The sequence below is a fragment of the Lactuca saligna genome, chromosome 2, assembly GCF_052625555.1.
Source record: "Lactuca saligna cultivar CGN05327 chromosome 2, ASM5262555v1, whole genome shotgun sequence".
Classification (NCBI taxonomy): Eukaryota; Viridiplantae; Streptophyta; class Magnoliopsida; order Asterales; family Asteraceae; genus Lactuca; species Lactuca saligna.
In genome coordinates this window covers 130,441,825-130,466,784 of record NC_136418.1, presented here as the reverse complement: position 1 = coordinate 130,466,784, position 24,960 = coordinate 130,441,825, and the positions used below count along the sequence as shown (strand labels likewise).

Below are 24,960 nucleotides of genomic sequence, written 5' to 3'. Positions count from 1 at the left end.
AATCCAAAAATAACTCAAAAATAAAATCTAAGTAACATTTCCATCCATATATTTTTACAAAAAGTCAAACTTAAAAAACTTCACACTTTATGCTCGTCGCATATAGATTCGCCATTAATTATTAAACCATTTATTAACACCAACATCATACTAACAAATTAAACAAAGATCAACATATATAATACTATAAACAAACATAAACCAACAAATATAAACAAACGTTCACAAACATAATTGGCGAGGTTGCCTATAGATTGGATCTCCTTGAGGGGCTCAGTCAGATTCATAGCACTTTCCTTGTTTCGCAGCTGCGAAAGTGCGTATTGGATGAGGATTTTGTGGTGTCCTTGGATGATATTCAGGTCGATAAGCGTCTGAATTATGTCGAGAGGCTTGTAGCTATTCTGGAGAGGAAGATGAAGTTTTGTGTAGCAAGGAAGTACCTTTGTTAAAGGTACATTGACAGCATTGGAAGGGCTCTGAGTGGACCTAGGAGCCAGAGGAGGAAATGCGGGAGCATTACCCGAATCTGTTTGCTGCAGCAAACTTCGAGGACTAAGTCTGGATCAAGTGGGGGAGAGTTATAACATCCCGGGCTTTCAGGTATTTTTCAAATCCTTGCCTTGGTATTTAAATATGTCATCTTGGTCCTCGGAATTAGCCCTAAGAAGCCCTAGTGGTATATTGGTAATTTCTTGGGGGCTTGAGTTGTACGTTGGGCGTACATGTGGTACGCTAAGCGTACTAGGGCACGCCCTAGTACGTTGGGTGTACATGTGTTCGAGTGAAAACCCTAACTTTTAGGGTTTGTGGAGTATTTAAGTGCTATTCTGGATCATTTTGCCTCACTATTTCAGCCTCCAAGTCCTTGAGCCGTTTTTAGTGAGCCCTAACCCCCATAAGTGAGCATCTTGAGTTTAAATGTGTTGTTGTGTGCCTTTAAGGAGAAGAAAGTGCATCAAAGGAGTGAAGAAGGAAAGCAAACTTGTAGATCTTGGATTATCATCTTCTTGGGAAGCTCCAGAAGGTAAAAAGCTTCTACCTTTATGCTTGAATTGTTTAGATCTTGTTTGGTAGCTTTATGGTGTTCTTCTTGTCCCAAAAGTCCCAATATTGTGCATGCTTTGTTTTGGACGTGTTTGGCTGTTCTTTCAGACCCTAGGATGGGTCCTAAGACACAAAAATGAGGCCCTTTCAGCTAGTTTGGTTCCTTGTTCTTTATAGGAGATCTTAATGGATTAAGACCATGTATTAAGAACTTTTTAGACGTCCAAAGTCTTAAAGTTTGAGACTTTATGGTTCTAGAGTGCTTTTGAGTCATGGGTCTGAAGATTGAGCTTAAGTGCTTAATCTATTAAGCACTTATGAGAGTTTTAAGCTCTGCGAGGGAACGCCCCGCATAAGGCGCCACCACATAAGTGGTCAATGCGAGGCGATGTACACCCAGCGTACCGAAGGGGTACACCCCGCATACACCTTCTGTTTGTATTTCGGACTTTGGGCTTCGAGTATTGGGTTATCTGTTGGGCTTTGATGCCTGGGCCTTAAGGTAGCGTTTAGTATGTGGGACAGAACTGAACTGTATAGAACTGGACAGGACTAAGGAGATTGTCTGCATCTTGTTTGGCGAAACTAGGACGAAATAAAATAATATGTAGAATTACTATATTATCCTTGAAAATACACATATGACATATTATATATTTATATACAATATAATTATATAATTATTTTTGCATATTTAATACTTTTAAACCTCTATAGCATCATAAATATTGCAATTGGCTCTGAAACCTCCATCGCCACCCATTATCATATTCATCTTATCTTCTTTCATGTCACACATATAAGATTTTCACCCAACAAATGGGTTCAGCATCAAAAAGCAAAAAAGTCGCTTTTCCTTTAATTTGAAGGTATGCAAATAAATTAACTATGATTTTACTAAATCGTCAAATTGTCAACAAGATGATGAACATATTCAAGTTTGAGGGTTAAATTGTTGACTCAAGAACTGGAAATGGCTTTTAAAAATAAAGAGAAGTAAGAACAAAATTCATATTACAAAACCCCTCTCTTGTTAGTCGTTATATTGATATTGGAGAAGTCAATGATCATCAAGAACTACATTGTGACCCTGTTAGAAATCTTCTTTCACTCACTATTTAGTTGTTCTTAAAAAAATCATCAAGGTCTGGTTGGTTTGTTCTTAAAATAAAATTCAATCAAGGTTCCAGTTGGTGTTTTTCTTTGAAAAAATGTCAATGATTGGTTCGTTACATGCACTATGTGGTTGACGAGAGAAATTGGTTACCATTGAAGATGGAAGAGGCGAAGTTATTGACCAGAGTAAATGGTAGGTGAGTAGGGAGACTGGGAGAAAAGACGTGAGACGCTGGTATAGACGGTATTTTTGTCAAAATGTTCTTTGTTCCACTGTGTTCCATCCTTTTCGGTGGGACTAAAATTAATCAAAATAGTCCCATTTGAGTCCCATCATGTTCCACCGTATTCCTGTCCCATCTACTCCAAACACTATCTGAAAAGAGTTTGTTCCACGTTGTCCAGTCTAGTTCCACCCATCAAACGCTGCCTAATGGACTAGCTGGATATGGGTGTTTTTGGGCTGCTTGGAAAGTTTGACCTTAGGATAAGGCCCAATAAGGAGTTGGGCCCAATTTGGAAGTTGGGCCTAGAATGGGACTTGATGTAATCTGGGCCTTTTGGATCAAGATTCGGACTTGGGCCTTGGCCCAATTAGGGAAACGGGTAAAATGGACATTTACCCTAAGTATGGACCCTTGGTCAAAATGGTATTCCAATTGTGAATTGGATGCTTGTTTTCTGTGATAGTTCGAGATTTTTTTCGTGAGTCAGCAGTCGGAGGTTTCAATGCAACTTGACATTGTGAGGTGAGTTTTCTTCACCATACTTGGGGGTCGACGGCACCAAAACCGACCCATTGGTTTGATAACCTAGTATTTGCTGATATGTTGAGTATGAATTAGATATGCATGCTAGTATGGTATATCTATAAGACTACCTGTGATATTGTCTATTTATCTGTATATGATATTATCTATTATATATCGACATGTTGTGCGGGTGGGTTAAGGTAATACTACTTTGTGTTGTAGCCAACAAACCCTAGAGTATGCCAGATATGAGTTGAGGGTCAGGGAAGGGCGGAGGGCATACCAAACTCATACTGATGACTCATGAGCATTCTAGATACAAGCTGAGCGTCGGGAAGGGCATGCCAGACTCGTACTGAAGGCTTGGTGGCATTCAATCCGATGATTGATCACGTCGGGGAGCAAGCCATACATAAGTTGTAGGCCAAGGGCAAGCCAAACTTATGTTATGGGATCAGGGGTAATCCAGTCTGTTAGCTATGGACCCATTACATGTTGTTATTATATTTGTGCAATTTGTTATATATCGGTATTTTGGGGGAACTCACTAAGTTTTGGGCTTACACTTTTGGATTGTGTTTAAGGTACCTCAGAGGATCACGGGAATGCGAAGGCATGATCGTGCACCTCCTCAGGTTCTGCTTTACAATTTTGGGATTTCTCTAATGTAAAACTTATTTTGAAAACAATTTGTAAACAATGATGGCTTTGGATTTGTTTAAAGAGTTTAAAATTTTCAAGAATTTTATGTATGTTACAATATGAAGGTTCCATGGAAGTAGAGATGGGTTTATAATTATCTACATACTTCCAAACAAGGGCAATACAAAAAACACAACAATTTATCTATCAGTATTCAAAAAACTCTTACATTTTGTTTATGTGCAGAAAAACACTTATATTTCCGGTTACCTTTCACATTAACCCATATATCCAATTTTTTAAGAAGCTACCGGGTGTTTAGTGACATAACATTTATCCTTTTCATTTTGAGGCTAACATGGAAACAAAAATAAATGATGTTGCCTCTTATCTTAGGTAAAACATTAAAATAGATCATTACTCAACAACCATTTACTCAAATAAAAATAAGTGACATTCCTTTTTTTTTCTATGTCAACTTAAAATGAACAAGATAAATAACAGTTTACAAAACAACCGTTAACTTCTTTAAAAAAAAAAAAAAAACGAATATTTTAGTATATTTGGAAGGTAATTGGAAAATGTAAAAGTTTTTCTACATATAAATAAAATATAAAAGTTTTCTGAATATTAACAAATAAATAGTTGTGCTTTTCTAACAAAATATGGATTTATACTTCCTATCTCTCAATGGCACTTGCAATGAACTCCAAATCTCTCATCAAGGTTCAAAATCGTCAGTTTAACACTCTTCCTCTTGCACAAACATGAAATTAGATCAAAGAGACTTAGGATATTTGAGTTCATATCTTTGTTCACCAACACCAATGGCCCCTCAACTTCTTTATTTTCTCTATTCGACCCTAAAACCACCCTATCATTATGACTTCTTCTAAATTTTACCAAATCAACACTAGTAAGCATATTCTTTTTAGAAACATAATCCAAACTAAGGTTAAATGGGTTAGACAAATGTTATATCTACTTTTCCCCAATTTAGTCGAGTCAACTCAAATTTCTAAACTTTGACTTCTACTTAACCATTTAATTTATTAAATTCATTTAATTTAATTCACTTTATTTTCATTATTTATTTATTTTATTTTATTATTTTTATAAATTCAAGAATTAGCCCCAACAAACGGGTCTACAAGTGAGGCTACGAGATCGAATATATTACACCTTGTTCCCGAGTTCCACTTAAGGAGAGAAACGGAGAGAAATCGAGGGAAGGTGAGGGAAATCGAAGGAAACCCTTGTTCCCGAGTTTAATTGATCGAAGGAAAGTGAAGGATTTTGGAGATTGATTTTCCTTCCAAAATTGGGCGGAAATGGAAAGAAAATTAGAAGTGCATCCTGCCTTATCTTCTTATGGACCATTATACCCTCAACCCTATTTATTAAATATCACGTAGCCGCACGTTCGCATACACAATCGTCTTGCTCAAGTTCGCGCCATACTCTGATCAGGTACGTTTCATCCTCCCTGTATAGTCTTTTTCTTCTTCATCTTCTACCTGCATGACGTTCTCATTGTGCAAACGTGCTGATCAGTTAATGCTATTTTAGTACAAATAAGTTGGATTTGGTATCATGCTTCAATGTACAAAATTGATTTAAATTTCATTACAGTCTCTGATCATCTTCACAGTTAATGTTATGTTTAATACATGTTCTGTACAACGAAATTGGCTATATAATAATCTATAGTTTTCATCAGTTAATGTTCTGTTTAATACATGTGAATGTTTGTGTTTGGACGTTTTTTTTTTTTTTTTTTTTTTTTTTTTTGATTTATAGTCTTTTGCATTAATGTTCTGTTCAATACCCATCCTTTGTTTATGTGTAAACACCATGATATATTTAGAGAGAGTTCCTACAGAGTCCCCAGTTCTTGAAATTAACCAATTAATTCACTATAAAGTATAATAACTAAAAGTTTAAAATAATTAAAAAATAGTATCTATTTACTCTTGTTAACAAATTGCTAATTATTTTGGCCCAATGTCATCCATAAATAGGACTTTGCTATTGATCTTCAGATATAGATTCAATATTTTAACTTTTTTTTAATCCAATCCATTTGTTTTATATGAATTATGTTAGTTAAAGCTAAAGTTATAAAAAAAACATATATGCATGAAATGTTCACTCAAACAAGCTTTGGATGGTGCTTTGTCCAAAGCAAAAATAGTTTTCATGTGTACTGTACACATGATCATTCTCATGAAAAACAATATTCTTTTAAGATAGGTATATCATCACGAATCTCCATATGTATTGATCTTGGAATAAAATTATTTTGTAACTAATAATATAAGTTACAATTGATCAAAAAAGATAAGGTTATTTTAATGGATATCACTAACTTTTGAAAGCCATATAATTGAAAGTTTTATAATTTCCTTTTGTTTTCTGTTTTCAAGCATTGTTACAAGTTTTTGGACTTTTTTACACTTACCTCTAACATCGATTGGCTGTTGCTTTTGATTTGTGGTTGCTGCTCAATTTAAAGGTGTTTTTTTTTATCTTAATTCAGTTTGTTTTAAATGTGGGATGCTATTATTTTTTTGTTATTGGTTTTTGTTCCATATGCACTTTTTTGCCCTTGGCTGTACCTGTGGAGTGTTATTTTTAGGATTAGGAAAGTGTCATGGACATCCAAGATGATAATGGAGAAAAAAACAAAGACTAGTGGTTACTCTGATGTTCATGGCCATTGTAATACAACGTAGACTTTAAAAAAAAGTCATAATTTACTAAGGAAGATATGCTAAAGCGACAACTTGAACAAGAACGACTATTACACAAGCTTTTAAAAGGTGGGAAATGTCGTGAGCTTATTCGTGTGAGTGAGCAAAGCTTTTAGAAAGTTGTGTATTCTCTTACAACGTGATGGTGGACTGCGTCCTACGCAACGAATGCATGCTGAAGAACATGTTGCAAGGTTTTTGTACATTGTAGGAAACGATATGAGAAACACAATGGTCTCTTTCATGTATGGGCGCGCTAAATCTACAACAAGTAGGTGCTTCCATAGAGTTCTTCGCGCGGTTGTAGCCTTAGAAAGTTACTACATTCAACAACCTAAAGGTGATGTTGTCCCGAAAGAAATTCAAGAGAAAAAAAGATTTTATCCCTACTTCAAGAATTGTGTAGGGGTAACTGACGGGACACATGTTCGTGTAAAAGTACCTAATAGAGACGCCGTTAGATATCGTGGTCGCAAGGGTTACCCTACGATAAATGTCGTAGTCGCATGTTCATTTGATTTGAAGTTTACGTACGTTTTAACCGGGTGGGAGGGCATTGCCTCAGACTCAAGGATAGTGAAAGATGCACTTAGAAGAGATGATAAACTACTAATTTCTTGGGGTAATTTTTATTAACTACTTTAATTTTGTGTGTATTCTTTTATTAGAAAATTAATTACATGTTATTTATAGGTCGATATTGTTTGGTAGATGCCGGTTTGCCTGATATCATTGAACTAATGACACCATATAGAGGTGTTAGGTATCATTTGAAAGAGTATTTTGCTCACCCCCCAATGAACGCAAGAGAGTTGTTTAATCTTCGGCATGCTTCTTTACTTAACGCGATAGAACGGGCATTTGGAGTTCTAAAAAGAAAGTTCTCAATCGTTAGAAGTACACAGGAACCTTTTGCTCGTGTGACACACAATCGGACATTTTTTGTGGCATGTTGCATCTTACACAATTTTTTACTCGACGAAGATCGCGACAAAAAGCTTGAATATGAAGTTTTAGAAGAGGTGTTGGATGAACAACCACATCAAGTGAGACATGATGTTAATAATAGACGTTTGCGTAGTGATGGGGGTGAGGAATTGAGGAACGCTATTACAAGTCAAATGTGGGAAGATTACTTGTTGAAACCAAATAATGAAATAAATATGTCTAATTAGTTTTATACTAGAGCAATAATATGTCAATCTTAATTCATTATGTTATTTTATATTAATTTTGTAGTGACATTTGCAATTTATTTTTTTGATGGTGTTATTTATATTATGATCCCTCTTTTTTATATATTTGTCTAATTTTTTTAACAATGTATGGCTCTTTGTACTATCTTTGTATGTGCAGAGCGATCATGACCAAAAGGGCAGCCGATGGAAGTGTAGTGAAAAAAGAAAATTTGACATGGACAGATCATATGGATAATGTTCTAGTTGAAGCTCTGGTAAAGGAAGATCAAATAGGTAATCATGTGAATGGCACGTTCACTTCGCAAGCTTATACGAACATGATTGCAGTGATGAGTAAAGAGTTTAGCAGGTATGTTACAAAAAATCAACTAAAAAACCAAATGAAAACTTTAAAAGATAATTTTAGTAAATGGTATGATATGTATCGAGATGCTTCGTTGAGTGGGTTCTCCTGGAATTCTCATACAAAATACATTGAAACAGAGGAGTAAGTATGGGAATAATTAATTAGTGTATGTGTTGGTTTTACGTTTGATTTATTGTTTTATATATTTTTTATACCACTAACTTTGCTAATTAATTTTTGGGTTTGTTTATAAACAGGCAAACTCCGATGTTGTTGCATTTAGGACCAAAAAAATTTCAAACTATGATCAGTTGGTGATGTTATTTTCAGATGATAGAACATCGGGATCAAAAGCAAAAACAGCAAAAGAAAAAAAAAACGATCGGTTAAGCAAATCCACAAAAATTAAAATAGAAAAAGTTGATGATGTGGATGAACTAATGACAAATAATAAGGTAATTCTGGATAATGAATACAAAGATGATGATGATGATGATATTCAAATAGTGTCAGCAACGGATGTTTCACCCGATGAGAGTTCAAAAGCCAAGAACCTAAAAAGTTATTAAAAAAAATTTTTAAAAAAAAAAAAAAAAAAAAACTTCAAGATGAAGAGCAGAACCTGAACTTGAACCTCAACCTCAACCTCAACTAGCATCTTTTAAACACAATATTGTGCAAACATTTAAAGAGATTGTTGATGTTATGAGGGAAGTAAACAAATCTCGTGACTATACAGGTGAGGAAATCGAGAAAGAATTAGAGTTGATAGGGTTGGATGTTGATGAATTCGCAGTTGCTTTCATATATTTGTCGCGTAATCAAGCCGATGCTAGGACAATTTTTAGTTCTTCAATGAAGCTGCGGAAGATCTTTCTAAGAAAGATTATGGATGAAGCTAAAAAGTGAGTAGTATCTTCAAGTTTTATGGTTTTTTTGCTTTTTATGATAATTTGCATTTGGCCTTCATTTGTAAGAGTTGGAATTTTGATTTTATAGTTTTTTTTTGTTGATTTGACTTTATTTCATTAGTTGATTGATTAATTAAAAGTTTTTGATTGACTTTGATTCTCACTGTAGTTGATTCATATTGTTTATATGTTCTAAACATGATGTGTAAAATATGAGGGGTATAATTATAATCTTTTAATTTTCTTTTCTTTTCCCTCCTAACTCGGAAACACATAAACTTAAAATTTTCATTTCATTTCCTTCGAACTCGGGAACACGAAATAACTTTATTTTCCTTCCCCTCCCTTTCATTCTCTCAATATTTTCCTTCCCTTTCCTTTAATGAATTTATAAAAAACTCGGGAACAAGGCGTTAGTCTCAAACCAAAAAACAATATTCTTGCTTAGATGATTCTTCTTAATCTGGTGGCTACTAGATTGAATCTTATAGATACCGACGTACAACTTCGGATACGGCCATATCAACCGTGTTATCTCTGAATTATATATCAACGCTTTGGTGTTTGGATCAAAATGAGCCGAGATTCAATCGATGATAGTTCATAGAAGTGTCAAACTTAAAGTTAACTGATTTCTTTGTAACAAAAACTAATTTTAGCTTTATAATTCTTTATAATTGCTTCGTTTTTTTTTTTTTTTTTTTTTTAATCTTCTTGCTAATGTTAATAAATTCAATCGTTCAAAAAAACAAAATCAAATAATTAGTTTTAATAAAACATATTGTATGAGATAAAGTATAAAAGGTTTCTACTATTTGAAACTGTAATAATTTGTTACAATCAACCGTTTGCCGTTTGAAAAAATATTAACCATTAAATATATGAAATGATCAAAAACATTTATTTTATTTAGAAAATGATGGCCATCTAATGGATTTACAAAGCCAAAGACAAGGCAAAAATATTTATTTTATACATTGTGCAACACTTAAAAACAGGTAAGCTAATTAGTTTTATTATAGCTTGTATGAAAAATATTGCTTTTTGAATAATTTAAGCATATTATCCTTATCCAAACATTACGAAAACAAGTAATTGCCACGTCAGACTTTGGTAGACTATTGTCAAAAACATCATCTCTATTAATTAGCTTTAAACATTTTTAGTACAATAACTTTATAAATTATATTATAAAAAATAAACTATTCGTCATACAATTAATCCGATTTAACTGTAGTTTAACTAAAACAACATTGTAGTAGTATTTTCAAATGTCGGTTTTCAGTAAATTTCCATTGTACTATATATACAGGTTAACTGCATGTTTTATTAGACTGTTTGTATTGTAAGACACATGTCAATTATAATTAATTATAAAATATGTCACTACACCATTTTGGTGTAAATGAATAATATAACACCAATTTTTTATTTTTTTGTCACACCAAAATTAGCATATATAGATAAACGAAAGTAAACTTGTCTTTAAATTTCTATCAAGATCAACAATCAGTGAAAACTCAAAAGTGGCAGTTTTTATGGCAGGGGTAAAAGAGTCTTTTGAAATATACTAAGATAGAAAGTCGCACATATAGACACAGACACTAACCTGGTAATAAGCATGCAGCCTTAAGCCTTGAGTCTTAATCGGTTAAGACTTCAACATGTATCCAAGGTAAAGCCCAGAAAGTCCCACCACAACAACAAACAGGAATTGGAATCCAATCTGCCCTTTTGTTCTTGTGTTTTCATTATTTCTAAGCTTTTCCTGCAAAAATCCATTCCATTAACCAAACATGGTCATGGAATGTAATGAGTGATTCCATTCCATTCCATCCAACCAAATACAAAACAACATGCTGACCTGTCGAAGCAGTGATTCAAGTTCTCTGAGTTTTGACTTCATCTCTTCCACATCATTTGATAATCTCAGCTCTTCTGTATGCTTCCTTGCTAAAGATTGCTCCTTCTTCATTGCCACTACACAAACACTCTTTCTAGTTTTTGACACCTCTATTCCCTCCTCAACCTTTCATAAATTTCAAAACAACTCAATATCAATTATCAACACCATTTCTCTATAATTACAAATTAAGTAACACAACTGAAAGATCTTACAGGTGCATAACAGCTATATCTTTGAGCAAAATCATCATTTGATTCTGGGGATGCATTATATGGCCTTATCCTTGATATCTCATTCATTGGAGATAACACAGGTGAGGAGGGTGGACTAACAAGGATCACTTGAAGCCTCTTTTCCTCAATATGCTTTCCTTCCTCTTTAGAAAACTAAAAAGATTAAATAAATCAGATAAAAGAATCAACTTTCTAATTCAAAACAACATCTTCATTAGTTCATAAGTTCATTATAACAACCGTTGTAGATGTGATATGCTCCTCTTTTGTACCCTTGGGAACAATTGTACTTTGAATCAAGAACTTGTCCTTGCATACAAAATCAGAAGGCACTGCATTTTGTGCTTGCATAGTAACTGTGAAAAAGATTATCAGCAAATCAGTAGCATCCAAATTCCAACCCCACATTCAAGAATTTTGAAAAATAAAAAGATTATATTTATACCTGTGAAAGAGCATGTTAAATTTGGCTTGATGATTCCGGTATGTGGTCTGACACAGTATTTCTTTGCACATGTGGTTTTAACCTGCCAAAAATTTTACTTCAGGTGGATAAAGATAAATCTGATGTTATCTGTTATCAAATCTTTAGAGTTAAGATTGAGATTAGATGTTGGGAATAAGGTTAGGACCTTAAAAGCAACATGGTGATCGGATCTATTTGTCAGTCGAATACAACATGAGCTTTGTTTCTGGAATTCAACTAATGTGAAATGGAGAATAAGAACATCATGAGTTAGCACATTCTTATATAAAAAATCAAAACTGTAGATCTGTATTTGTAGTAGACTTAGCCATGTAACAGGAAGGCACCCTCAAAAATCAATGTGTTTATATTATAAGAATATCTATGTAAGAAATGACTAATGAATGTTGTTTTCATCTATCCCCTTGAGTGGAGTTACAAAATATGGTATTAGAGAATGGGTATATGTCTAATTGAATGATCAAATTGATGATTGAATTAGAATGCTGATACATGCTTGATTGAATGGGCTATCAAGATGTCAATACATTGATTGTAGTGAAAAAATGAGTATGATCACTTTTAGTGAAACAAACTCATAAATTTGTTGGTTCTGATTATTGAAAAGATCATGAATTACAACAAGATTATGATGTTTCTTCAAAAAACTTGTAACAGATATGATAAGACCTAGTTTTTGCCACCAATAACTGCTATAACTGTCTTCACTGACAATCAGTATCATTGACCCACAGACTTTGTGACTTTCATCATAGACCATGAAAAAAAGTTGAATGTTTTGCTTCATCTACCATGGGTAAGGCAACGGTTTTGTGGTTTCATAGTACATATTTAACTTTCCTTTATTGGCAAGGCCACATTGCTTGGTGTATCTGAACTCGTAATATACTTATTTTCCCTCTATAACCATTAAGTTTCATGTATCAACTTTAGCTTCTAGCAGATCTAGCATGAAAGCAAATAAAAATAAGAGAGAAGAATCAGCTTACATATGAACTTAACTTCTTCAGGTTGAATCTCCAACAGCTCCGTGTTCATCTTCCCATCGAAAATTCAAACAGAATAAGATAGATGTATCAAAATCCCTTTCCTGTAATCAGAAATTGCAATCATACCATAATTCCAGCCAATATTAGAACCACGCATGAAACACACACTAAGGACTGTGATAGAGTCGTACTGGTTCCGATTTGATCCATTAATTAGCAAAACCAGTTCAATTTTCTAAAAGAAAACCCTAATTAACTACTGAAATCTTCCTATGTTTCAGTTTCTGGAGGAGAAATACGAAAACAGAGTATAGTAGAGAAAAGCTAATCAAAGAACATATTGAGCTAATAAGAATCACCTGAAGGAAACGTGATTCAAACAATGTGGATACTGGATAGAACGAATTAGAGGATGATTACCGAATTCCCAAACGCCTGTGTTACTGCGTTATAGTTCCATGGCGATTGGCGGGTTGGTAAGGACCGACTTCATTTTGAACTCGTGACGTGACTCGTGAGATACACCGTGTCAAGTCTGAAACTTATTTAATTCACAAACTATCCATAGATCGAAAAAAAAATGATATTATAAAATTGAAATATTCATTTTTCTTAATTTTAATAAAAAAAAATTACAGGACTTTAATATAGAAGTGATATTTTCACTCAATATTTATTATATTTTAATACTCTGTGTATTTTAATAAAATAGGGAAAAAATCATCAAATAACATGTGAAAAAAATTTAATTTAAAATAATCATAAAATAACATGTATCAAAATAAACGAGAATATGACATAACCAAAAAATTATTTATTATAATAGATTTATTATTTATATTTATTTGTATTAGAGTAAATTACATCAACCGTCCATTGTGCGATGTCAAAAGAAGCATTCAATTCTTTTTTTTAAAAATTAACGTAAACCATCTTTTGTTTGATTGAAAGTTTCAGGTTTCATCGTTCATTAGTTTAAATTTACACTTTTCATTCCTTGTGATACATGAAAATCCGGGTCGTTACATTATGTGTATCTTGGATGGATAATCTGTCTCTGCCTTTCGCTTCTTCCATCCTAATAGAATCGGAATCAGAATCGAAGACTTGATGTGTATGTTGTTGTTTTTTGCTAATTACTCTTCTAGGCATTTGCATATTTTTATATATAAATAAATAAGAAATCTAGTTGAACTAAACATCTAGATCTAAACATTAAGTTATCTAATAGTTCTTTATTGGTTGTTAATAAGAGAAGTAGTTAAGGGAGATGATGTTGTTGATAGATAATTCATATAGACGGGGCGAGGCCTTGTTATTTATTAAAATTATATAAAAAAAAGTAGAAAAGGGTAATACAATCATGTTAGGTTTCTTAGGGACAAAATCTATAACAAAAGAAAATCATATGAATAGTTCAAGTGAAAAAGCAAAAATAAGGACGAAACTTACAAATTAGCGCGAACCATATGAAAATTTTATGTAATTTAATCAATTACTATTGTAAGTCTAGAATATTTTTATAATTAGTTTCACATTGAAAGGAAAATAAATACATATTGCAATATAAGTAGGCTAAATTAGTACATTTACATACAAAAGGGTATATTTATCGACACTAATACGTCTTTGGAGTTTGTGCATGAGGTTGAATCAAACATCCAAAGTTATAGTATATTAAATTCATATTGGATGTCAATTAGCTAATTTGATACATTAAGGGCACAAATATACTAATGTGGAATGGTGATGTAGTAATGGTAGGGGATTAAGGTAATGTTTAGGATTGCCACTTTTGGCATAAGTACACATGAAGCAAGTCATGGATGGAGGCGGATCGTCTGTAGGTGTAACACCTGCAGATTCGAGCTATTCAATTTTAATATTATAAGCATTAAAATTTAACTTTTTGATAGAAGATTATTTAGGATAAATAATCTTAATCAAAGTTACAGTATATGTGACAATGATTTCGTACATATAAAGAACGTCTAAATCTGACTTCGTAATAGGAAGTTATGATTTTTCTAATATTTCAGCTTAGCAGTCTACGACTCAGAAACCAAAATCAAGACCGGTCGATTGTTAGGAAAAAATATCTAAAAAAGAGTTCAAGATTTCGTCATTACCTATATGTCGATATAAAGATAGTCGAGAACGAATATCATATTAGAGAGTTTTGAATTTTTAACGACTTTAACAGTCTAAGTCTGTTAAAAATATAACTTTAAAAATAAAGTCGCAATTAAATAAGGGAGTCCAAATGAAAGTTGTATTTCTCGTCGATGGCTACACGTGGATATAAAACTCATCAAAATTGAGCTCGTATGAAGAATATATGAAATTTTGAAGAAACGAAAATTCCCTATGTGCGCTCGCTTGCAACGACAAAGTGCACCACGTGCACTGACACTCCACTAGATGCTCGAAATGTATCACCACCCAGAAGCTGCCACATCACCCTTGTTTGACCAGATGCGAGGCATGCACCTAGTCTGTGTGTGGCGCGCACCCTTTTCAGTCCTATATAAACCCTCAAAGATTAGCTTATTTCTCACACCCTTTCCACTCAATATCTCTGAAACTCTCTCAAAGCCTTTTAGTTATTTACTCCCTACTTCCCGGTCACTTTGGTAAAGCCCTGCGGTGTCAGATAGTTAGCTACTAGAAGCTCTCAAGCTAGAGTTCTTCCCGCTTAATTCCTAGTTTTCATCAGTGTGCCCTGTAAGTTAAGCTACACTTATTTTATTCAAGTGTAACTTTTAATTATAGTCATAGTCGTTATTATTAACATATAATTAAGATTTATCAGTGATTCTAAGTCATTAAACTGATTGATTTACTTATGGGGATGATATCTACGCTGCATATCGTGAGGTGTTTAAAGTGGGATTTCCAAATGGTATACATTGTATACCAAACGGACCTTACCTTCGATACGATCCTACATGGTTGTTCCTTACTTGATAGATTTTGATGTAGACATTGGGATTGGCGAGGAATCTAGAACATCATCGTTTGTAAGATAAACTAAAACTTAGTAATGCGAACCTAGGTTTCATCAATGGAAAAGATAAAATCCTTAATTCATGAAAGAAGTCTGAAACATCACTTTTCTAATTTTTACCCTTTAACTCCAATACACAAACCAAGAATTTAATCACTTATCCAAAATTATCATCATCTAATAAGGTCTAAACCCCATTCCCTTGAAGACCAAGGTCTTTACTTGATCTATTTATTATCTACAATCCTGAAATAAGAAACTTCTTGAAATAAAATGTTACATATTAAAATTAGGCATGATGTGCTTGACACATTGTATGTGTTAAGCTTCTAGACATATTTTCTTCACTACTTGTAACAACCCCTACAAATATAAACAACAAAATAAGTGAAACAAACATTAAAAAAAATTAAAAAAAAAAAAAACATAAAAAGGAACTAACACTCACCTTGTGTCCATCAGAAAGAAGGGTAATCCCTGCACCAAGACCACCATCAATGCCATCCATAAGTAGATCTATGAACCACTTCCATGTGGCTTTGTTTTCACCACATATCACAACCCATGCTATATGGTATATGTGGTTATTTGCACCCCTCCTAATAGCTGATAGAACTTCTCCTTTAACTATGCCTTTTAAAAAGCAACCATCAAGCCCTGTTACATGTCTACACCCTTCTTTCCAACCATCCCTCACAACTTTAAAAATACATAGTACTTGGAAAACAAAGTTGTGGAATCCGGCATGATGTCTTCTTCATCCAACCTCACAGTAGACCCAAGGTTTGTCCTCAAAATTTCCTGACCATATGACCACAATCACCCATAATGTTCAATTAGGCTTCATTCAATCTATTGTAATGCAAATTTCTTTGCATTTATGCATTGTCCCACACCCACATTATGTTGAATATGGTGGAACTTTCATCTTCCTTGCACTCATTTTGGCTTCTCTATAATTTCACTTATAAAATGTTTGCTTAACCATTTATAAGTTACCATCTACCCAAATGTAAACACCTTAGAACAGTTATGTTCACTCACTATAGATTTGATCTGAAAAGAATTCTTTTTAGCCATCCAGGAGGCCTAAAGTCTAAAACGACAAGATGGTGACTTGTTCTTTTTGCAACACTTAACTAACAATCTTTGTGAGTCGTTTTTTTCAAACCAAAGATCATACTCATTAGCAACTGCCTAATTGCTTAACATATCTTTAAGCTCTGTAGGGTTAGAAAATCACATACCTACCATTGGTTTCATCTGATCCCATGGTTGTCTCTCATCATGTACATGGTATTGGGGTAACACATATTCATCAGTTTGATCTCCATTTACTGTATCTTGACAAAAGAATGTTTAAAAACCTATCATTTACGATTTTGTTGGCTGGAAATGGATAAGAAGCATCATCTTCTTCATGGTCAACAAAATATGTGTTTGACAAGACCGAATCTTCATCTTCTTGGCAGTTGCCATTTTCATCTTCACTTACCTCATCCTCAATCCAGTCAAATACAAGTTCATTTTGGTGGTCCACATACACATTCATTCTCTTGTCATTAGCATACGCCATATCCAAAAAATTCTTTGTAGTTACCATCGTTGACTAGTGTATAAATGCCCTCACTTAACGATTCTTTTGGAAGGCAGAAGTACATATATTTACTTTTTGATATTGTGAGCTTCTGAAGGAAATCCATGAACTCTTCGAATTGAAACCCACTAAAGTCAACGTCTCAAACGGATGCTTTGTCGGGATCAAAGTAAACTAAAGGATTTGGTGCAAACGTCCTGTTGTAGTGAAAATCCACTACAATGAACTTCCGATCACTGGGAGACGATGATGCCATTCTTTAGAGCGATGGAAGAAGAATTCATGCCCTAATTGAGTTTACTAACCAAATGCAACTTAGACTTCAATTGTAATTTTAATGAGGGGGCATACCATGTCATTTCCACATAATACATCATTTATAGATATTTAAGTTACAAAGATATCAAATCTCCTAAAAACAGTTTACCTGTTTTAACAAATTGAAGGGTTAATATGTTACAAATAAAAGTTTAGCGACCTAAAAGGTAAAAATCCTTTGAAGTCATTATTCTATAATAAATGATATAATTATTTTTTATTTCTTAGAAAAAAAACTATAAATGAGATTTGGACATATTTATTATTTATTTCTCAACAATAAAATATAATTTAAAACAACCTTTCACGAATGGTATCGATACACCCCCATTTCCCCATTTCTCTCCCATCTCCTTCGTCCATACATTACTCGCAACAGTGTTAGAGTGATATTTTCTCGATCCTCCCTCTGCAACAATGGTGAAAACCGCAGCGAATAAGCAAAAGCCGGCCAAGAAACCATTAAACGCCAACAAGAAGAAGTTCGTAAAGACAAAGAAGAAGAAAAATGTTGCAGAAAAATCGATCATCTCAAACACATCAGCTAATCAAGCTGCCGAGACATCTTCGGATTCTGATGTGGAAGAAAACTCACCTGAACAGATCCAGAAGCTCATCGAACCATACACTAAGGACCAGTTAATCGAAATTCTCATCAACGCCGCCATAGCAAACCCTTCGCTTTACACCCGAATTCGTGACGCCGCCGACAGTGACGAGTCCCACCGGAAGATCTTCGTCTACGGCCTTGGCTGGGACACTACTAAGGAAACCCTAACTCTCGCCTTCCAACCGTACGGCGAAATCGAGGATTGTAACGTCGTCATTGACCGTGTCACCGGGAAAGCGAAGGGCTTTGGGTTCGTTCAATTTAGGTCACGGAAAGGGGCAATGAAAGCTCTCAAAGAACCAAAGAAGAAGATTAACAACCGAATGGCGTCGTGTCAGTTGGCATCTCTAGGGTCTGCAATCGCCGGCTCCACGGACAACGCCAGTAGGAAGATTTATGTTAGTAACGTTCAACCCGATGCTGATGCAGAGCGATTACGAGCATTCTTCTCCAAATTTGGGGAAATCGAGACAGGTCCATTAGGGTTTAATTCGTCAACAGGAAAGTCGCGTGGCTTTGCTTTGTTTGTGTATAAGACTCAAGAAGGGTTTAGAAAGGCTTTAGAAGAGCCTTACAAAGTATTCGAAGGACATAAATTGCATTGCCAGAAGGCAGCCGACGGGAAAAACAAGGGAGTTGCATCTTCATCTCCGGCGACTGTAACCACACCCGTTGTCCAACAACCCACCCCTCAAATGATGGCTGCTGTTGCTGCGACTCAAAATTTTGGAATGTTCAATCAGTCTCTGGGATTGAACCCTATGTATGGAGGTTTGTTTTCAAATCAAAACGCAGGGTTTCTCGCAGCAAATCCTCTTTATGCTTCAGGGGTTTTGGGGCAACTGGGTGCTGCTATTGGTGGCGCTCAACCCGGGTTAGGTAGTTACTATGGTGGTGCACCCATGGGTGTTGATAATACGTCATTGCTAGGGGCTACTCCCCCAATGCTACAGGGTGTAGGCCTACTAAATGCCTACCCGAAGAAGAAAGTAGGATCAGCTGCTTTGACTTCAGGTTCAGGTTCAGCTTCTGGTTCCAGGTCTCAAGGTGGTGGTGGTGGTGGTGGTGGTGGCTCTTTCGGTGGTTATCAATCTCACTCGTGGTATGATCTAATGGATTGTTTTTGGTTCTTTTCTGTATATATTCACTTGAATCTATCTTTATTGTTTTTAGGATGTTTTGTAGTAGTGTTGTTTCATATTGCAGGAGGCAATTCGAATTTAAAATGGATTAAAAAAAATATACTCTTTTGGGTTCAAATAGAACATGTGGTCTATAATATGAAAAATGGTTACAACTTACATATGTTTTTTCATTTTTGAAAGTTGAGTTTTATGTTGGTTTTTTTCATGATTTTTGTTTTTAAAAAGTTGAGATGTTTTGGTACTACTACAATTTTGAAAGTGAAGTCTATTTGTTCTCTTTTTACATGTTGAGTTGTGTATTTGCAGATGAAGTACAGCTGTCATTGAGGTTAATTTTCAGTGAGTATTGAAGAATGAATATGTTTTAAAGGCTTTATTTTCTGTTGGTGGCTATATCTTGGAAGTTGTGCATGTACAAAGATCTTTCCTATTTCAATCATCAAATCCTTCTCATTTTTTGCTATTTTCTTTTATGAATATTTTGAATATATACTTTAATAATTTCCTTGTATGGATTTGATGACATTTTATATCCTTCATCCTATTTTACTTTCTTCAGAGTTTTCCTCAGCAGTATTTTCATTGATTTCTTGATTTCAAATGGCTTATGCATGTTCCTTCTATGTCTTGAAGATGACATGGTTGATAATTTTTTTTATTCTTTATTGGTTCAAGAGTTATATTAATTTATTTTTGTTTTGTTATTTGTGTTGACAATTCTTTATTAGTTTTGTAGTTGGTTTTTGAGGCTTTAATTTGCATAAACTTCTTTATTTATATTAACTTTTTTCTGGTTTTACTTGTTTAAATTGGATGTTTTATGGTTTTTAGTTGGTTTTTGAGGGCTTTAATTTGCATATATTTTCAAATCTGTTTTCAATTAGTAAACTGTTGTATAAAGTTTCTTTTGGTAATTTTTGTGCTTTTAAAAAGTATGAATTGGTAGTGTTGAGTTCATACTAAATCGAAGAGCCAAATTTTGTGTAATAGAATATAGATGTATTACTTTCTAATGTAACTTACTCATAGAAGTAAATTATTTATATTTTTGTATTTATAATAGTAACGTATTATATGTCTTGGCTAATAATAGCCATGAAACATGAGCATATTTCACAGGTTTTAGATGACCTTACTATTTTGGGTAAATAAGTGTAACTGTGCTGTCATTATGTGTAAAATAAAACTACATTGTTTGTATTGGTGATAATATGGTAAGATAATCTCTGGAAATTGCCTTTATTTTCAGTTCTCCAATTTCATTGTTATTTACTTTTTAAAATTTAATGTGATTAGTAATAGCTTTTAGTGTGAGTAATAAAATACGCAAAACTAAAAGGAGTTGCTAAAGAAGGTAGGGTTTGCCTTTTTTGGTTAATTTGTATATGAATGACCTGATTTTATTTATTTATATTTTTATCTATAATCTATAATGAGTAAATAAGGAAAATCAAAATTATTTGGCCAAAATTTTGTCAAATGGGTTAAAAGTCATTAAAAAATTTAGTTTTAGGGATAATGACTTATAAGGTAACATAGTTTTGTCTTTATAAACGTTTAGTCTTTTTCTTTTGTATGTATATGACAATTGAACTCTTATGAATTGTTCACAAAATGCCATATGAACTGTTGGTGTATGTTTTCAAGCCAATGTGATTTGTTTTTGTACACATTTAATCACTTATGTTTAGGTTATGTATTTAGTCACTTATGTTTAGTTACTTATGTTTTGTTTAGAATTTCATCTTTTTCAAAAATAGCATAGTTTTTGTTGCTTGTTGGAGGAAATTTACATTCTCTATATCTAATTCTTCTGAGTTTTATCTCAATGTGGGTTTTATGGATCTATTTTGGACATTTGGTTACCATAGACTTTGGAATCTAGCTTGCTTGTTGGAGGAAACTTCTACAAAAATAAATGGTAGAATTTATCAAGTAACAACCAAACAAATGAAAAATTATTATTCATAAAATTGAATATCCAAATATTCTGAGCCAAATGAGTTTACTTTCACCATACAAATGCTAACAGGGTTGACACTCCAACAAATCTTCAAAAAGAACCGAATTCATTAGGATTGCATCAAGTAGAGCCTCAAGCTAAGAGATAAGGAATTAACCTGTTTGTTAATTTCAATCGAACACCAAGAAAGTTAAACAACTTCATGTGCCTAAATCTTCTCTCTTGGAACAAATATGTTTAAGCGGTTAATAAGTGCAAGCCTACTCTCAGTTCTAGTTTTAGGATTTGTAAAAAAAAAAAAAACGAATCATCTATTAACAACTCCCAGACAATTGAATAATAAAAACAAACCTTAAGTACAAAAATTAATCATATCTTAAATCTGATTCAGATGATGTCTTTTTGTTCTACCCCTATGAGGACAAGGGTAGTTAGATGACTCTCTAAGAGCATGTCGTGCATCATCTACGCCATAATGTGGATATCCTAATTTATTGTAGAATGTATAAACCATGTTCAATTCTTTACGTTCTCCAAATATTAAGATAACAAATTCTTCTTCTGCATATAGACTTAATAATTTAGGGTTTTAGATGACACACATGAACTTTTGTATTTATTATTATTATTTTTTGTTAAATAAAGATATGAATCCGGTTCTTGTAACTTCTGGAAAATCAAACAAATGATGAATATATACGCGATGGGTGACTAAATGTGTACACACAGAGAACATAAATGTTAAATATATACAAAAACAAATACAAATAACTAAATGCGTATAAAAGCAAAACATCAAAAAATATTCGTCTACCGGTCATCATGATATTTTGTGAACAATCAAAACAAGTTCAGTGGCCATTTGTATTCATAAAAAATAATAAGTGAATAAATATGTATAAAAACAAAATTATGTTAATTTTAATGAATATAAGTTCTTAAGTTATTTTTTATCGTACAATTATTTTGAATCAAAGCAATTCATTTTTTTTTGTGTAAATGAATAAATTGATAATCTTGGATTCAAATTCAGAGATCCAAAACTAGTTATCGTTTTGAAGTTCTAACAAGAAAAACTCATATTGAACTATAAAAAGAAGAGAAATTAAATATTCTTCTACTTTTATTCTTTTAATTCTTCTATGTATGAGCAACCATAACTTCTAATAATATCGGTTTTAGAACAAGATCTAACATAAAAATGTAGTATACAACATTTTGATTTTCAATCTTTAGTATCTTTAAGTGTAATCTTTAAAGTCTTTTTGACATTAAAATATTGATTTCACATATCAGTTCAAAATCCAATAAACAATAAAAAACTATTTCATTCATTAAGCTTAAAATCGAACATTTCCTTATCACATAAAGTCATGTACATACAATTTTAACCATTCATCTTGAAATCTGTAGAACATTGACATGCATGTTGTAGGTTGAAGTAACTTGCATATATTAATTTTTATAAGATATAAGATTAATAGATTATAATCTAAAAACGATTCTAAATAAGATCTCGAAACTACATTACACACACTATATATATATATATATATATATATATATATATATATATATATATATATATATATATATATATATATATATATATATATGTTTTTTTAATCTTTTTTGTTACTAAAAAAAATAATACCGGATCATTTCAAACGTCAACAATATCGAATAGAAATACTCTTTTATGTAATAACACATTTTTTTAATGACTGATTATTTCATTTTAAGTTTTTTACTACATAATATAACTTGAGATAGTCGTGTTTCATATCGATAATCAATTGTATTTGTTATGCGTCCCACCTAACCAAAACCTGAATTCTAAACTTCACCACTGTCGAGTCATCTCATCGGATATTCCAAGGCGCCAAGCCACCAACCTTTGGCATCATCGCACTGTAAGTTTGTCTTCAATCTCTACAATTCACTTCATTCACAGTTCGAAATTTTCCCCAAACCTTTTGATCACTCGTAACCCTAATCCTCTTCTCCAATCTTGCCAGTTCAACATGTCAATAACATTTCAAAACCTCGTTATCCGTCATTCACACGCTCGCATCTCCCTCAGATTAAACTCCCCCAATCCTAAGACCCCTAATTTCGATATCACAGTTCTTCCGCATTACCAAACCCTAAATACCCGACTGGTAATCCCATTGAAGTTACGTTCGATTCATACGGAACGACATTCTTCGATAAGAGCCTTGGAATCAGATGGAGTTGTTGATAAACAATACATTGTTGCTGCTGATACATTCAATATCGATGCTTTCCTTTCTATAGCTGAATTCTTTTGCCTTGCTTCTTCAGCTGTTCTTTCGATCGGGTTTGTTATTAATTCAACGTTTTCGACTTCACAAAAACCTGTCTTGGAGTGGTTTGGGAACCGGGTGACAGTGTGGCAGTCTTTGTTGTTGGTGGTGGGGATTGTGATTGGTGCTACTATTAGGAGACGACAATGGAGGAGAATCTGTTTAGGGTTTAGTAAACCCGGATCTTCTGGGGTTAATTTGGTTGAGAGAATTGAGAAAGTGGAAGAGGATCTTCGAAACTCAGCTACCATTATTAGGGTTTTGTCAAGGCAGCTTGAGAAACTGGGAATTCGGTTTAGGGTAACGAGGAAGTCTATGAAGGAGCCCATAGCTCAGGTATGTGTCTTCTTGTTTACACCCAAAGTTATTATATGCCACAATGTTTGTATGATACTGCAATTTGTTCTTTTTCAGTTCTAGAAATGCAAAATTTTGCTTTATTATGGATTAGAATACATCGTATCATGTAAATCAAGAAACATCTAATGTTCTTGGAGTCTTTGTTGCAAAATATATTAAAGTTGTTTGTGTTTATAGGCTGCAGAATTGGCTCAAAAAAACTCTGAAGCCACTAGGGCACTTGCAATGCAAGAAGACATTCTGGAGAAAGAGCTTGCTGAAATTCAGAAAGTTCTGTTGGCAATGCAGGTTGGTGCTTCAGTTATTAACATTTTTGTTTTTCTGTTTTCTGTTATCTGTTATCTGTAAAATTGAGTTGTTGGGGGTATTTATTGGCCATATTTTGAAATGCAGGATCAACAACAAAAGCAACTTGAACTCATCCTTGCCATTGCCAAAAGTGGGAAACTTTTTGACAACAGCAAACCAGTAGTAGCCCCTCAAGATCAGAAGAAAGCCGAAACTAGCCCCTTAACTGGAAAACCAGATGGAAAGAGATGAAAATTCAAACTTTTGGTAGCTAAAAAGAAAGCCAACAGTGTGATGAGGTTGCAAATTTGAAGCCATGGATCCTGAGTTAACACTGAAATATGGGTGCTTGATTTGTACATTTTGAGGCAGTTCAGAATTGGAGAAGGATAATGACTTTTTTACCCTTTCCCTTTTGTTAAAGAGGTACATTTTTCCAAATATGCATTGTCATCATACGTATGATATTTTGTTGTAGAGAACCCTTACTCATAAAAAAACTAATATCAATGGATATGTCAAACATTTAGTCGATTTTTTTTTTCTTCTTGTGTTTTTGGCATGACATTTAGTTTTCTTTGTTGCTTTGCTGTGTTAAGTCACTCATTTTGATTTTGTATTAAAAAGTTATACATTTTGATGTATGATTGTCCATCATGTTTATATATATATATATATATATATATATATATATATATATATATATATATATATATATATATATATATATATATTGTATTCCAATTAGATGAAAGAATGTAATTGATTAATAATCAAATTTTCTGTTCAGCATTTTGTATGAAAAATGCTTCTTGTATTTTGCGACATACATAAATACTTGGATGTGGTTACATTTCATATTGTTAAATAAATGAGTGTAAATTTATTTACAAATATTATTTTACATTGTTTGATAAGTTAAAGTAAAGGAATGGAAGGAATTGAAAAAGAAAATCGATGATAT

The 24,960-nt window shown here is 33.2% G+C and overlaps 3 protein-coding genes and 1 long non-coding RNA gene across 4 annotated transcripts; 3 read left to right on the top strand and 1 right to left on the bottom strand.

Annotated features, from left to right (window-relative positions):
- The first annotated feature begins 4,770 nt into the window (after nucleotides 1-4,770).
- Nucleotides 4,771-8,868, top strand: LOC145029090 (uncharacterized). The gene is made up of 3 exons (XR_013676367.1): nucleotides 4,771-5,027; nucleotides 7,667-7,858; nucleotides 8,113-8,868. It is a non-coding gene; the product is annotated as an uncharacterized LOC145029090 (long non-coding RNA).
- A 1,398-nt stretch (nucleotides 8,869-10,266) lies between these two features.
- Nucleotides 10,267-12,870, bottom strand: LOC145029089 (vesicle-associated protein 1-2-like). The gene is made up of 8 exons (XM_078977710.1): nucleotides 12,741-12,870; nucleotides 12,382-12,482; nucleotides 11,538-11,608; nucleotides 11,351-11,432; nucleotides 11,146-11,261; nucleotides 10,885-11,058; nucleotides 10,631-10,795; nucleotides 10,267-10,534 (listed from the first exon to the last, which is right to left on the bottom strand). The coding sequence occupies exons 2-8, from the start codon at nucleotides 12,428-12,430 to the stop codon at nucleotides 10,418-10,420; spliced, it is 774 nt and encodes a 257-aa protein (XP_078833836.1). The 5' UTR covers nucleotides 12,431-12,482; nucleotides 12,741-12,870; the 3' UTR covers nucleotides 10,267-10,417.
- Nucleotides 12,871-17,592: 4,722 nt separating this feature from the next.
- LOC145031617 (UBP1-associated protein 2B-like) lies at nucleotides 17,593-19,616 on the top strand. Its single transcript, XM_078980210.1, has 2 exons — nucleotides 17,593-19,015; nucleotides 19,365-19,616. Coding segments are annotated over exons 1-2 (1,296 nt in total). The 5' UTR covers nucleotides 17,593-17,720; the 3' UTR covers nucleotides 19,366-19,616.
- Nucleotides 19,617-22,822: 3,206 nt separating this feature from the next.
- LOC145031616 (uncharacterized) lies at nucleotides 22,823-24,540 on the top strand. The gene is made up of 4 exons (XM_078980209.1): nucleotides 22,823-22,934; nucleotides 23,040-23,684; nucleotides 23,886-23,996; nucleotides 24,102-24,540. The coding sequence occupies exons 2-4, from the start codon at nucleotides 23,046-23,048 to the stop codon at nucleotides 24,246-24,248; spliced, it is 897 nt and encodes a 298-aa protein (XP_078836335.1). The 5' UTR covers nucleotides 22,823-22,934; nucleotides 23,040-23,045; the 3' UTR covers nucleotides 24,249-24,540.
- The last annotated feature ends 420 nt before the right edge of the window (nucleotides 24,541-24,960 follow it).